The 15,102-nt window shown below is 48.1% G+C and overlaps 1 protein-coding gene across 19 annotated transcripts in view; it reads right to left on the bottom strand.

The window, feature by feature from the left end:
• Positions 1 to 1,937: 1,937 nt before the first annotated feature.
• Positions 1,938 to 15,102, bottom strand: part of Plekha5 (pleckstrin homology domain containing A5) — a 177,207-nt gene continuing 164,042 nt past the window's right edge. For 17 of the 19 annotated variants that reach the window (XM_052175174.1, XM_052175193.1, XM_052175181.1 and 14 more), the window contains 7 exons: positions 14,612 to 14,727; positions 12,042 to 12,251; positions 9,220 to 9,372; positions 8,728 to 8,852; positions 6,648 to 6,784; positions 4,850 to 4,952; positions 1,938 to 2,783 (listed from right to left, as the gene is read on the bottom strand). In XM_052175174.1, coding sequence (XP_052031134.1) covers positions 4,858 to 4,952; positions 6,648 to 6,784; positions 8,728 to 8,852; positions 9,220 to 9,372; positions 12,042 to 12,251; positions 14,612 to 14,727 — 836 coding nt within the window. In that variant the 3' untranslated portion in view covers positions 1,938 to 2,783; positions 4,850 to 4,857. The remainder of the gene's footprint in view (positions 2,784 to 4,849; positions 4,953 to 6,647; positions 6,785 to 8,727; positions 8,853 to 9,219; positions 9,373 to 12,041; positions 12,252 to 14,611; positions 14,728 to 15,102) is intronic. The other 2 variants (XM_052175179.1, XM_052175194.1) reach the window with 1 other exon arrangement.

Below are 15,102 nucleotides of genomic sequence, written 5' to 3'. Positions count from 1 at the left end.
AACTGACAAAAGAAGAAAGCATACAACATATCCTCGTGAGATGAAATAAATAGGGTCCGGAGAGATGCCGTGAATTAAGGGCGTACGCTGCTCTTCAGAGGACCCAAGTTTGGTTACCAGCAGCCATATCAGTTAATGTAAGTTATGTTTTAAGTTTTAATCACTGTGCCTAAGATATCTATGAAACAAACAAACAAACAAACAAAAAATACGTCTAAGCTGTGAGCCCTTGCCCAGGGTCAGATAATTTCCAGAGATGTTGGGGGCTGATGCTCTCATAGGATAACAAGTCACAGGTTTTAACTTCCCTAAACAAGCTTGGTTGAGTCAACTGCGCCCGATGTGCTAGATCACATGTAGGCCCGAGGTGCCTAGGCAGAAAGTGGGTCAGGATGTCTGCCTGGCCCACCCCTCACCTAGCAGCAGACTAGGGCGGGAAGTCCATAGTCTTGGGAGTAAGCCTTATAAGCAGTGGGTCAGTGCAGCTCGTGGCCATTTTCTGGGAGCTCCGGAACAGACCTGGCCAGAGTCCATTATCCTAGCCAGTATACAATTAAAGGCTGCTTCAACTCTGCTCCATAGTGTAATAGTGGACTTATTCTTGCCAATATTATACAACTGCCTGTAACTCCAGCTGCAGGGAGATCTGATATCTCTAGCCTCAGTGAGATCCTGAACTCATGTGCACAAATACACACTTAAAAGATAAGAAGCAACTCTTTACAAAAGGAAAGAGAGACCCACCCCCAAAACTCAAGCCTCAGAGAAGCCCAAAGACTCTTGGAGAGAGACAAAAGCCATCTCTCATCATGACACAGCCACGTCGTATCATGTCATGGCTGAGGCCTCGTCTTAGGCTTTTCTTTGGCACGGCTGGACTGAGGTACTGAGTTCAGAGAAGCAGACTGCAACGTCGTGACCTGTTTTCACTGATCTACACAGACTCTAGCTGAGCACATTTTCCTTTGTCTCCTTTCGCAGTGCATGCATTTTTATACACCTGCATTTCGAATTAAGTATAAATCCTTTCTAGTGTGTCATGGGGTGGGGACAGACTTGACCAGTGCCAGCTTGGTTGGGGCTATTCTACATGGGAATCCAAAAAGCATCACATTTCCTTGTGCTCTGGGGACAAAGTACAGCATGAACAAAAGGTCAGAGGAGAAGAAAACGTAATTGATTCTGAAGAGCGTGAACATCTGCAAAGAATGTATCCTAAAGAAACCATCTCCGAGGGTGCCGCTCATGAGAAACTGTCTAGTTCCCTGGGGCAGAGCCCCGTCTGCCCTTCCCCCACATTCTCTAAACACACTGGGACTGTAGCTTGGAGACATGGAAACAGGGCAGGAGACTTCAGAAACTAACTGCTCATTGGCATTAGGCTGCAATTCATGAGAAGTCGGAACAATATGGAAGTCTCCACCATGTCCTGAAGTGGGCATGAACCGAGAGCGCGGTTGGCACCATTGTCTGTGCACCCTCGGGTTCCTCTACTGTCACGGGAGGGCTGATGCACAAGGCCTTTTCGTGCTGCTGCCCAGGGAGGCGATGGACACACCGCGTTATCTTTCAGAGGTCTCATGGGTCTCTGGGGTTTCCCTCCCTTTCTTTTTCTGGTGTTGAACATTGGGCTCATCCATGCTAAGGAAGTGCTATACCTCTGGGCTACACTCCTGCTCTCAGAGTCACAATTCTTTCATGAAAAGACTCTAGCCAAACATAGTGGAGCATGCCTCTACCTCCAGTACTTGGGGAGCAGAGCCAGGCAGTGTCTCAAAGCTCGCCTACACTGCAAGTTCCAGGCCAGCCAGAGCAACATGATGAAATCCTGAGACCCTGGAGAGCAACAGATAGATAGATAGATAGATAGATAGATAGATAGATAGATAGATAGATAGATAGATAATAGGAAAGAAAAAAATATTCTAACACAGTGCTTTAAGAACATCAACATTTATTTAACATGATAAAAAAGAAATGAGCTATGAACATCTGCATTAACTAGAGTGAGCATCCGTATCACATGTGCTCACTGTGTGACTTCTACACAGTGAGCATAATTACATCTGTACACAAACAAGTACTGGATCTGAAAGCCTGCTTATTGCTGTACACATCTATCCCAGGGACGTGAATGTCCAGTACTTCAAAATACCTATGCTTGTAATTGTTTGGCTTCTTAAAGAAAAGCTAAGAACGGCATTTGCGTGGAAGCGGATGGAGTGCGGCAGGACTGCTGACGGTGCAGTCTCACTGAGGGGGTTAGCGCCGGAAACAGGACAGACTTCACTAAGCAGTGATAAAGTGGCACATTTTAAATATATTTATATAAAATTTTTACAAATCAAGTGTCAAATGAAGCACTGCAGAAGCCGAAATGGGAAGAAGAGAAGGGAAGAGCACGCCCAGGAAGTGCAGCCTCCCTGAAAGCAAAAGAAACCCCAGGTCACTGAGACTCAAGCATCAGACCTGGGAACTGCAACCACGCAAGCTCTGAGGAGCGGAGTGGAGTGGAGCGAGGGAGAAAGCACCCGACTGACTGACACGCTCTGAACTCACGGCAGCAAGCCGGCGGAGGACAGTGACCTGGACACTACGGAGTGCACATACGGGCCATTAAAGCTATTTTGGAATAAACATTTTCCAAAGGTGATAAAATGATGCTCTGTGGTCAGAAGCATCTGAACTATGAATTTCATAGATTTAAGGTATACTGTGCATCTTCTTACACCACTGAGGTCCACAGGTTCAGCTCTGTGTGCTCTCAACAGACGTCAGTGCAGCTGAAAGACACGAGAGGGGAGATTACTTTTGACATCTGTAAAGCTAACGATTGCTATGTCCCAAAGGCAGAACAACAGGTGCCCAAGTGGCCTGGAAAGCCCTAACCCAGAACACACGAACGGGCACTTTCTTCATTTTCCCTAAGGAAGGAACAACCGAGGAGGCAAAGTGCGACACAATCACGTGGCAGTTCAGAAACGTCTCAACCGGCTGCTGCAGACCAGTGGCAGGCTAGCTCTGCCTGACTTCTCTGTAACACACAGGGACTTACCGAGTTACACCCACAGCAGCACTTGGGAGGACCCTATATCCTGCCAAAAGCACAGGATCAGAGAATTGTGACAAGCACACTGACTGGCAAGATGGTAGTAGCAACAGTGTCTGGGCCACAGGTTAGCTGTGTGTGGTGGTCAACAACAGATGAGAGATATCAGTGATGCCTGTGCCTGGCTGTGGTGCCCATTGCCACTGGGGCTGGAATGAAAGGTAAGACACACTCGTGAGAGCGCCTTTTTGTTTTGACATGGGGTCTCGTGAAACTCAGGCTGGCCTGGAATTTTTAATTCCCCTGCCTCTTCCTCCCAAGTGCTGGGATCACTGGTGTGCACCCTCATGCCTCATTCTTTGTGGTGCTGGGAACGGAATCCAGAACTTCATGTGTATTTGTTAGGTGTGTGCTATACCAACTGAGCCCCAGGCATTTTTGGGTTCCGAGACAGGCAGGCTCTCACCAGGTAGCTTTGGCCCCTAGAGCTCACACATACATACCAGGCTGTCCTCAAACTCACAGAAATCCACTGGTGTTTGCCTCTGAGGAGCTGGGACTAAAGGCCACTATACCTGGCCCTGTGAATGTTCTCACTGTCCATCTGGTCACTAACAGAAGTAGAGGACACCCGTTAGGCCACAAGCGTGTTTATATTTCCTGTCTAGTGTCATTCTGTCACCAGAGTCACTTTTACACAACCAAAAAGTTCCATGAGTGAAAAACGCAAGCCACAGATTCACCTATAACAACAGGTCATCCGAACTCTAGTGAGGCGCCTCAGCCCAGCACGGACGCTAAACCACAACCCACGGGAGCTTCACGTTGAAGCGCAGAGCTACTACAAGAGGGAGGGTGAAGACAGACCCCCGACAAGAGGCCGCTGCATGGCCGGCTGGGTCCATCTGAAGACTGTCTGACGGCCTGTGTTACTGTTTATGGCCATTCCGGAATTTATAGTAACTCACAAATCCCCAGCATCATAAGAGGTGGTAGATGCTGATAAACACAGAAAAGGCGTACAAATTCTCACTTCTGTTTGTCAGGAAAACTATTTACCTGTAAGCACAAACTGATGAGTACAGCAGGCACTGTGCACACAGGCTGCATTGTTTACACTAGGAGTCTGGGGCACGCCAGTCAGTGAGGTAGTTAAGCAGCGCCTATGATCTCCCCAACAGCTCAAGGTCAGACTCCAGAATGTACACAGTGGCAGGACACAATGGCTCCACAAAGTTGCCCTTTGGCCTTTGCACACTGTGGCACACTCACGGGGCATATCTACCACACATACACATCAGATACACAACCCACACATTACTATTGTGTGACAGCAATAAAGTCCAAAAGAAGCAGGGACTCAGGAAGTTGCCCTCTGTTCTCTCTACTCTGGCTCCAGCCATGGTTTTGGGATGTGAAGACTCCGCCCCAGACTGTGTCATAAACATCACTTTATCCAAGAGGGGCAGCACCTGCCTCCTCGGCCCTGCGGGTGGGCAGGGTATCTCCCAGGCACACTGTAGCAGTTCCAGGAGGGCCAGCTGGCACAGCCTTTTGCTGCAAAGTCTGCTGCAGTTGTGGATGATGGTATGAGAGATGGAGAGAAAACACCACAGAGACCCACTCCCTGCAAGGGCAACGTCAGGAACCTGGACTAAGGCCTCGACTTTATGCACATGGCCCAGTGCTCTGGTGGGACACAGTCCAGGGTTAATTCGCTTGTATTGCTGTTCCAACAAATGGATACAATCCAAGTAACATACTCCTAACACAAAGCACCAAAGAGAAGGGAAGACATACTTCTGAGACTACACACACATGAAATGCGATCCTTCTGGGAGCTGTGGCGGAGTGGGCGGGTCTGCTGCCGTGGAGGAGTCAGGAGACGGAGACAGACTTTTCACTAAAACACACCAAGAGAACAGAAGATAAGTATATACACACAGAGACATAAACATACACATACATGAATATTGCTTAGAACAAAGAGGGTTGATATTTATTGTGTGTTAGAGGTCAGATATGTTACAAATCCAACTAATGCCGGGCATGGTGGCACAGGCCTAATCCTAGCACTTGGGAGGCAGAGGTAGGTCTCTTGAGTTTGAGGCCAGCCTTGTCTATAAAGTGAATTTCAGGCCCACCAGGGCCACACAGAGACACCTGTTCATATGGAAAAAGGAAAGGGGAACAGAAAGGACAGTTAAAACGGGGCTTCTGACTGTCCACGTATACAGACTGGCCTGTTCTGCCTTTTCTTGCTTTGAAGTCAATTCCCAGGTATCTGTCAGAAAGTGCTGTTGATCTTTTCTAGTTCACACCAAGGAGGTGTCAGTGTCGCAGGCTTACCAGCACAGCACTCTGACCCAGAGTGGCTCTAGCGGCTACAGAGTGGGAACCCTGTGCTATGCTTTGGTATCAGGCGGGCGGGACAGAGTTTGCAGGACTGAAATGGGTTTTACTCATTGAGCCCGGGAGGCAAACGGGCAAGAGGCTGGTGAGGAGCACGCACTCCAGTCCCGGTGCTTGGAGGCATGGGCAGGAATGAAGAACAGCATCAGGAGGCCGAGGCCCACCCCACACTCACACACCACCACCCGTGGGAGACAGTGACAGACCAGCACAACTGACTGCTCTCTATGTGCGTGGACAGCATGGGATTCCCGCCGAGATCTCAGTGTGCACCGGGCATCAGCCGGAGCAAACACAAGTCCACAGCTCCCAGAGTATCAGCTGTGCTTTCTAAGGATCCTGGCCTGTAAGATTTCCATGTATGATAGATCATTTAAAGAAGATTTTGTTTTAAGCTGGGCAGTGATGGCACACGCCTTTAATTCCAACACTTGGGAGGCAGAGACAGGCAGATTTCTGAGTTGGAGGCCAGTTTGAGTTCCAGGTCAGCCCAGACTACACAAAGAAACTGTGTCTCAAAAAAATTTTTTTTTAAAATTATGTAGCAGGGCATGGTGGCACACACCTTAATTCCAGCACTCTTAAGGCAGAGGCAGGAGGAACTTGCTGAGTTTGAGGCCAACTCAGCAACTTACAAGTAAGTTCCAGGACAGCTAGGGCTGTTACCTAGAGAAATCCTGTCTCAAAAACAACGAATGCACGTGTGTGGAGGTGTGGGCCCGTGGTTTCCAGGGCAGCCGGAGCTGGTACACAGAGAAAGCCTCTCTCAGCAACAACAGCCAATATCTGTCTGTGTGGAGGGCACAAGTCATCTCAGGGCTCAAGGCAGCGCATGAGGAAACAAACTGGGAAAGCAGTATGGAACTTAAGCGTTGAGCCATCGCTCTGGCCTGAATGACTTCTGAGACAAGGTCATGCTCTGCTGGTACAGGATGGGCTTCAACTGCCTCAGCCTCCTTGAGGACAGGAAATACAACAGAGTCACCATGCTTGGCTCTTCTGGAGAAACAGTTCACTCTGTCATGGCTGAAAAGTAGAATGAAAACTAATTCTCTGAGTCCCAGCCACAGTGTTAGAGCAGAGATAGCAGCTCCCTCCAGAGTCCAGGACCACACCTGGGGCTCAGGAACCAAAGCAGACAAAGAAGTGAAACCAAGAGCTGCCCTAGCTTGGAGCACGCGCATACCTGTGGTCTGACTCTCTCTAGGACTCTCAGGAGCTGGCTCATAGGAAGCGAGACTTTCCTCCTCTTCACGAAGACTCTCTGCTTCTTCAGGCGGGGCTTTTGCCTCATGGTTTGTCATGGCTGCCTCTTCCTGAGGGCTGATGGGAACAGACAAGCATGTTAACCCTGCAGGCCAGCATCCAGCTTCTCTGGCCGCCTGCTATGGACTGGAGCTACTTGGGCTTGGCTGGTAGGCTACTCAGCTTGCCAAACAAGGCCACGGCTGTGGACTGCCATGGCTGTAGACCACCACACCTGGCCTCCTTCCAACTTTCTAATGGAAACTCATACTACACAGAAGTTGGGTGTGGGGTCCACTCCTATAATCCCTGTACGGAAGGCAGAGCTATGCAGGATGATCACAAGTTCAAGGTTGTCCTGACTTCACAGGGAGTGCTCAGCCAGCCAGCCGGGCCTACAAGGGACCCTCAACAAACAACCATACCTTCTCATATAGAAAAGATGCTATCATCTCTATTTAATAACTGTTAATATTTTTGTCATAAGTAATGTTCTTTTCTTTTCTTTCTTTTTTAAATGTTTTTGTTTTTTTTCGAGACAGGGTTTCTTTCTTTGTGTAGCCCTGGCTAACCTCGAACTCAGAAATCTGCCTGCCTCTGCCTCCCAAGTGCTTGGATTAAAGGCCTGCGCCACCACCGCCAGGCTATTTCCTTTCTTATAGAATGCAGACCAGAAAGACTGGAGCCAATGATGTAGAAAGCTGACTATCAGTGCCAGCCATGCCCCCTCTGCCACTTGTGTTTCAGCTAAACCCCACACGAACCAGACTCCCTAAACCAACATTTTTTCAAGCTGTCTTTTCCTTTTATGTACATGGGTGTTTCGTCTGCCTGTCTGCCCGCCCACCATATGCATGCCCAGTACTCTCAGAGGTCAGAGGAGGGCATCAGATTCTCTGGAAGCGGAATTACAGACAGCAGTAAGCTGCCATGTGTATTTTGGGAACCCAACCCTTAAGAGCAGCCTGGTACTCTTAACCACGGAGTTCTCTCTCAGCCCCGAGGCCCTGGCCAGGGTCTTGTCTTGGATTGGGCTAGACCTGTCTTGCACAGCTTCCAGCGTCAGGTACAGGTGTGCTCTGCTGTCGTAGCTCGTATGTGCGTGTCAGGGATCTGAACTCATCATGTCAGGCTTGTACAGCAAACACTGAACTCATTTCTCTAGGCCCTTAAAGTCCATTTCTGACTCAAACACTTGTTTTGTTTGTTTGGTTTCCTGAGACAAGGTCTCTCTATGTAGCCCTGGCTATCCTTGAACTTTCTCTATAGTCCATCTGGCTTCAAACTCAGAGACCTGCCTGCCTCTGCCTCCTGAGCCCTACCACAGGCAGCGTAGCTCACTAAGAGTCCACAGCTGGGCTGGAGCAGTGGCTTAGCAGTTTCAAGCACCTGCTGCTCCTGGAGAGAGCACGGGTTCTGTCCATACGGCCAGCAGCTCACAACTGTGTGTTAAACCTAGTTGTGGCTTCAGCAGGCACAGCACATATATGGTGTACATATACATACAGGCAAAATACACACATAAAAATAAATAAATCATACAAGGAGCCTTAGCTTTCTCAAGCATTGACCTTTCTTCCTTTGGCTCTTACCTGCATGACCCCTCTGCATGCGCCTGCTCTTACCTGCATGACCCCTCTGCCTGCACCTGCTCTTACCTGCATGACCCCTCTGCATGCGCCTGCTCTTACCTGCATGACCCCTCTGCATGCATCTGCTCTTACCTGCATGACCCCTCTGCCTGTGCCTGCTCTTACCTGCATAACCCCTCTGCATGCATCTGCTCTTACCTGCATGACCCCTCTGCATGCACCTGCTCTTACCTGCATGACCCCTCTGCATGCGTCTGCTCTTACCTGCATGACCCCTCTGCATGCGTCTGCTCTTACCTGCATGACCCCTCTGCATGCGCCTGCTCTTACCTGCATGACCCCTCTGCCTGCGCCTGCTCTTACCTGCATGACCCCTCTGCATGCGCCTGCTCTTACCTGCATGACCCCTCTGCATGTGTCTGCTCTTACCTGCATGACCCCTCTGCATGCGCCTGCTCTTTATGCCTTTCCTTAGCCAGCACGTCCTCAGAAGCCATTCCATTTGGTTCAGGTGTGTAAAGCATTTCATAAAAAATACTTTCAGTTCTTTTTAGCTACAAATAAGAAAAAGTATTTTTCAATGTATTCTTAGTATATTTAATATTAGTAAACCAGAAATGATCACATTAATTAAAGATTATACCCCCAAATACTTGTGGATAAATCTAGATTTAAATATTAAAAATTAATATTATTTACTACTAAAATGTGTAAGATTATTTATATAAGAGATAATACACATTACAGACATAGCTATTGGATGGTATTTTTATGTGGTAAACACATCTATCAAATTAAAGAGACTCTATCATTTAGCCTTAGAGCTCTCTCACTAAAAGCACACCTTTATTTCCTCAGTCTCATTTTCCCAGTGCCTCCCCCCCCCTCCCCCCCCCCCCCCCCCCCCCCCCGCTTCCATACCTGAACTTTGACCTTCCTGCTGATGTCTGTATTCTGGGGCTCAGCTTCTTCAAGGAGAGCAGATTCTGCGGCTGGAGTCTCACATTCTGGCTTTGCATCGTCTTCTCTGTGGACGGTGTCTAGCTCCTTACTGTTCTCACCCCTCCTTAGAGTCTGCTTGGGACACAGAGAGCATTCTGTCTATGTACTTATATTCCCTGTTACTGTTTTGAGTCAGGGTCTCACTCCAGACAAGCTGGCCATGAATTTGTACTGAGTCTCTTCCCTGGGCTTCATGAGTTGGTAGGATTACACATGGCTCTTGCTACGGAGCCCAGGCTGGTATGGAAACTGCAATCCTCTGCCCCCAGCTCTGAATGTAGTGGTTATGGGTCTGCACTACTGCTGCCTAGCCTTAAAGTGCTTTGGGTGGTTATGTGTGTGAGTATGGATGTCTGTGTATATGGGTTCCTGTGGAACCAGGAGAGTCAGGCCTCCTGGAGACGGAGCTATGGGTGGATGTGAACTGCTTGGTGTGGGGGCTGAGAACTGAACCTCTTGAAGAGCAGCCTGCACTCTCGACCTCGGAGCCATTTCTACAGCCTCCTGGTTTCTGTTTTGGTTTAGATAGTGTCTCATTAGGCAGCCTGGCTCCTAAAGGCTGGGATTGCATGCCTGAGCTACCATACCCACCTTTCCCTCTGTTTGCTTCATAAAGCATCCTCCTCACCCTGGCACTGCACACGTGTGTGTACACTTTTACAGATGATAGGCATTAATGTGGAAAACAAAACCAGAGTCTTACTTACAGGGAAGATTTCTATAAAAAAATGTATAAATGAAGGGAATATATACTTTTCATTTCCCCTCTCTTTTAAAATCACCCATTCTGCAATTTGTAAACTATGCCATAGTTCAACAGTCAGGTCTAATGCCCACGAGCAAGGTCTGCTCTTCCTGGATGGAAGAAGAGGTGGACCAGTGCAGGGAAGCACTTGCAGCTGCTGCACTTCTGGTACACGGTTCCTCTAGGGGAGTGTACGCAATGACCTAGTGGGATAATGGCTGCCGACTAACTGACCGTCTATACCGCTGAGGCTGAGAAATGCATGCAAGGCAGCAGACTTAGAGACATCTTTCTCTCACAAAAGGTTATGTTAAGCCATGCACAGGGTAAGACAGACAATTATGTAGTGGTGGGAATTAGACACAGGGCCTTGCACATGCTAGGTAACCATCGCATACCACATGCTTCCTGCATTAATGTCAGCCTACTGTAGCTGATTTAGCCTAGAACTTTCTGGAGGTGTCTGTCTCACACGGGGGCTGCCTCTGTCAGACTGCCCTGTGGATCCTCTTCAGCCTACTGTGGGTAGTGCCATCTCTAGGCAGCGGGTCTCCGTGGATCCCCTAGTGGACAGACCTGCAAGACAACCAAACCCTTTTCTCCCCTAAGTGACTCTTGGGTGTTTATCACTTAAGAGTAAACAAGGACAGGGCCTGCCCTGCATGACAGTTTACATTTGTTGAGAACTCTTACATGTCTCTCTGTATAAACAGGTCATGTTGTTGTATCATGAGCTTACAGTGGAGAGGATTAAGTCACAGGTGGTACAAGAGCATCCGACAGTTGTTTTGGCTCTTGTCTCTTGAACACAGGGATATTTTCATTTTAACAAGCCACCACAGCTTACTGTTATGATAATCAAATCCTATAAAATAGTTGTCTCTATGGTAGACCTATTAAAACCTCTCAAACATGTAAGTCCATATCTCTGTAACTTAACTCAAGTAGTCGTGATGGTGTCTCCTTGTGACCTGGCCTCTGTAGGCTAGTGTAGGACTGCCTGGCTACAAGGCCAGTTCAAGGCTGCACAGATAACTATGAGATTCTAACTTTTGGGGGCTGGACATAGTGGTGCACACCTTTAATCCCAGAATCTGGGAGGGCAGAAGCAAGAGGATCACTGGGAGTTTGAGGCTAGCCTGGTCTACAAATCAAGCCCAGGACAGCCAGGGCTATACAGAGAAACCTAGTCTTGAAAAGCCAAAAGAAAAAGAGAGAAGGAGAAGGAGAGGAGGGGATGCTGTCACTCTGAAGCAGAGGCAAGAGAGCAGGAGCTCAAAGTCGTTTTCAGTTATGTTTGGACAGACCTGTGTTATCCCTCTCACCCCGACTAAAAATAAAGTAAAATATTAGGAGGATGGGTGTGGTGGCTTATGCCTACAACCCCAATACTGGAAGCAGAGGGAGGAGACTGGCCAGTACAACCTGGGCTACATAAGGGTCCAGCCTGGTCTTGTTGTGAACAGTGAGGATGAAAGGGAAACTAGTCAGAGATGGCCCAGTAAGTATCAGCGCTCCTTACTGCCAAACCTGGCAAGCTGAGTTCAGGCCCTGGACATCTGGGAGGGGGAGACCCCGTTCCTACAGGTTGTCCTCTCCATATGGACAAACGCACACGCACACACCACACACACACACACACACACACACACACACACGCACACACGCACAAAATAAAGAATACATCAGTCCTACTTAGAACTTTAGCCTGGTCTGTGACGCATGCCTGTAATCTCAGTTGCATGGGGACCACAGCAGGAGAATGGTGCACAGGGCATGCTTGTGTTACAGTAGGAGCTCATAGTGAGGTTGTATTAAAGGCTGGGCTATAATTCTGAGACAGAGTATTAATTAGCCTGTGACAACGCCCTTCCTTCCGTTACTACCCTGGCTGCTGCCTCTTTGCAGCATACTAAATAAGCCAGTTTTCTTAACAAGCAAGGAGGAAAGATGTATCTACAACAGTCAAAAGCAGTGAAATCACAAGTCAGTGTACCTGAGCAACCCTGAGAGGACTGTCCCTCACGTCGGAAGGACTCTGCGAGGGAGGCGGGTCGGAAGCACTCAGGACGGTCAGCCCCTTCTTCTTCTCTCTCAGGCAGGCCTGCTGGTGCCTCCTGATCCTCTCTAGCTGCTCCTCCACAGTCATCCTCGGTCGAGCACTCTCAGCCAGACACAGCTGTTCCACGGCACTTCTTGGTCTTTCCTTAAAATTAAAAGTCAGCCTGTGAACATGCAGGCATGCGGTCCCTCAGCTGGTACAGTACAGCGAGCGCAGCATGCACCAGGCCCTGAGTTGGACTCCAGGCGCCATAACCTAGAAGTAGGAGGATTGAGGACATCTTCAGCTATACAGAGTTCAAAGCAAGACAGGAGGGCCTGAGATATTGTCTCAAAAACAAACAGCTGGGCGTGGTGGCACGAGCCTTTAATTCCAGCACTTGGGAGGCAGAGGCAGGTGGATTTCTGAGTTCGAGGCCAGCCTGGTCTACAGAGTGAGTTCCAGGACAGCCAGGGCTACACAGAGAAACCCTGTCTCGAAAAACAAACAAACAAACAAACAAACAAACAAACAAACAAACAAACAAACACTTCTAACAATATCATGAATAAAAAATGTTATAAGCTAACAAATTTTTGTCTTCAGTACCAATAAGGGAACATCAGGAGCACTAGCCTGTGGCAGAGTGCTGGCTTCCTGGTCTCCAGCTGCAACATGACAAAACTCAACTCAGCCCTCGTAAGGGTGACGGAGGGCAGAAGGTGCTCTCAAAGGGCAGCTGTCAGAAGCCTGTGCTCATGTTCACTCTTCCCCAGGGCCTCTCTTTCTCTTGACCCACGGGCTCCAAATCTACATTAAATAATACTATCAAACCCTGCTGAAGCTGGGTGGTGTCAGAATACCCTTTGGTCCCAGCACTTGGGAGTGTATCGAAGCAGATCTTTGTGAGTTCAAGTCCAGCCTGGTCTACAGACTTCTAAAATAGCCAAGGCTACACAGAGAAACTGTCTCAAAACCCAAACCAAACCAAACACCCCAAACCAAACCAAAATAAAACTATCCTATTAAACTCCAATGCTGCTTTAAAAAGATAGTGCTGGGGCTGGAGAGCTGGCTTAGTACAGTGTCTGCTGTCATGCATGAGGACCTGAGCCTGCATCCCCAGAACCACGAGAGCGCCAGGGATAGTTACAGCTCCTATCTAACATCCCAGTGCGCAGGTAAGAGAAGGTAGAGGGGGACGGGCACATTTCTGGAGTTCACCGAGACACCCTGTGGGGTCCCCCCCATACACACAGACACACACACACACACACACACACACATACACACACACGGTTGTCTGCTGTAGTGATACCTTGGGGAGCAGAGGCAGGAATGCTGTAAGTTTGAGGCTAGCCTGAGTTACATATTGCTGCCTGTCTCACTAAACATAAATGAAGGAATGGCTACGGCTTTTCTGAATAAAGTCCTCCCATGTCTCTGAAACAGAAAATGCGATAAACCTCAGATTAGGAGAAATGGGGGGGTAGACATGGGGCAGAATACTTACATAATAAGCATTCTTCCATTTTAGAGGAATGTGATATTTTTTGTCATACAATTACTATGAAGTGATTAGTCAAGAAAATACCCTATGCTCTTTTATTAACAATAAAAGTACAGAAATATTACTTTTTATAAAGTTAGTTTTCAAAGCTGTAAATTGTCATAAATAGCTAATTTTTATGGTTTCTCCATGTGTCTGTTTCCTTTTTTTTTTTTTTTAAAGATTTATTTTATTTATATGAGTACACTGTAGCTGTCTTCAGACACACCAGAAGAGGGCATCAGATCCCACTACAGATGGTTGTGAGCCACTATGTGGTTGCTGGGAATTGAACTCAGGACCTCTGCAGTCAGTGCTCTTAACTGCTGAGCCAGCTCTCCAGCCCCCTGTTTCATTTTCTATAAACTGAAGAGCTTACAAGTATTAGTCACATTAGGAAAGAAAAATTGTAACACATTTTATATAACACAGATGTTAAAGTCTGTGGGACAGACTTCATAGACTTCTGGGTTTCCTTGGTCTGAGTAGGCAGTAGAGGGAGTAGAGAGGCGTCTACTCACAACACGTGGGAGGCTGAGGTAGGGTCTATGTAAACAGGCCTGTCTGAAGGAGGAAAAGAGCCTCTCTCTTAATAACACTTTACTATGATCACTGTATTAACAATGATACACAGTTGTTAGTTTTATCTTACAATTGTTCTTATTTTGGGAGGTAAATTTTGAGCCGGGGTCTTTTGCAGTCCAGGCTATCCTTGAACCCAGGGTACACTGCAGTTTCCTGAGAAGGTAGGATCACAAGCATATGCTAACATGCCTTGGACTATCTTATTGTCTTTCCTGTTAAGAGCACTCGGTGTCACTGTGCAGTCTGACTGTGGACTAAGGCTTACTTAGGCTGGGGTTGACCAAAAGATACTGCGATTGGCTGTCCTGTGAGATAAAAACAGAAAGAAGATGATGTTCCTAATCCAACTCTACAAACAGCAAGCTCTCAGCAGTAGTGAGGAGGCCTATACCGTTCTGAGCTCCACCATCTTCTTGGTCTTCCTCAAGGTCACATAGGAAGCTATTGTGGAGGACTCCGGGGTAGGTGACTTTGTTCTTACAGGAACTCCGACTGGAAAGTGGGAACCTGAAAGTTAAAGCAATGTTAAGTTCCACAGAGCACTTGTCACCAGGCGTGGAGCCCTGCTGAACACCACCTACAAACAGTGCCCTCCTGCCACTCAACACACAGGTTCCCAGGCCCACGGGAGAGAAGGTTCAGTGTCTCCTGCTGTTAGAGGCTTGGGGGAGGGGGTCCCATGTCAGGCAGCTCACAGCCATCCACACCTCCAGCTCGAGGGTTCCCCTCCCTCTCGTGACCTCTGAGGGCACTCACACATGAGGGCACCCACACATGAGGCATAGATTCAAAATAACACATAAAAAAATCCCCAGAAGATTAGTTCCCTCTGTTTTTCACTCTGTGTATGTGTGTGTGTGTGTGTGGGGGGGGGCGGTATGT

This window comes from Apodemus sylvaticus, chromosome 2, assembly GCF_947179515.1.
Source record: "Apodemus sylvaticus chromosome 2, mApoSyl1.1, whole genome shotgun sequence".
In the NCBI taxonomy this organism is placed as follows: Eukaryota; Metazoa; Chordata; class Mammalia; order Rodentia; family Muridae; genus Apodemus; species Apodemus sylvaticus.
The sequence above is the reverse complement of the archived record's forward strand: the minus strand, read 5'-3'. Positions and strand labels throughout refer to the sequence as shown.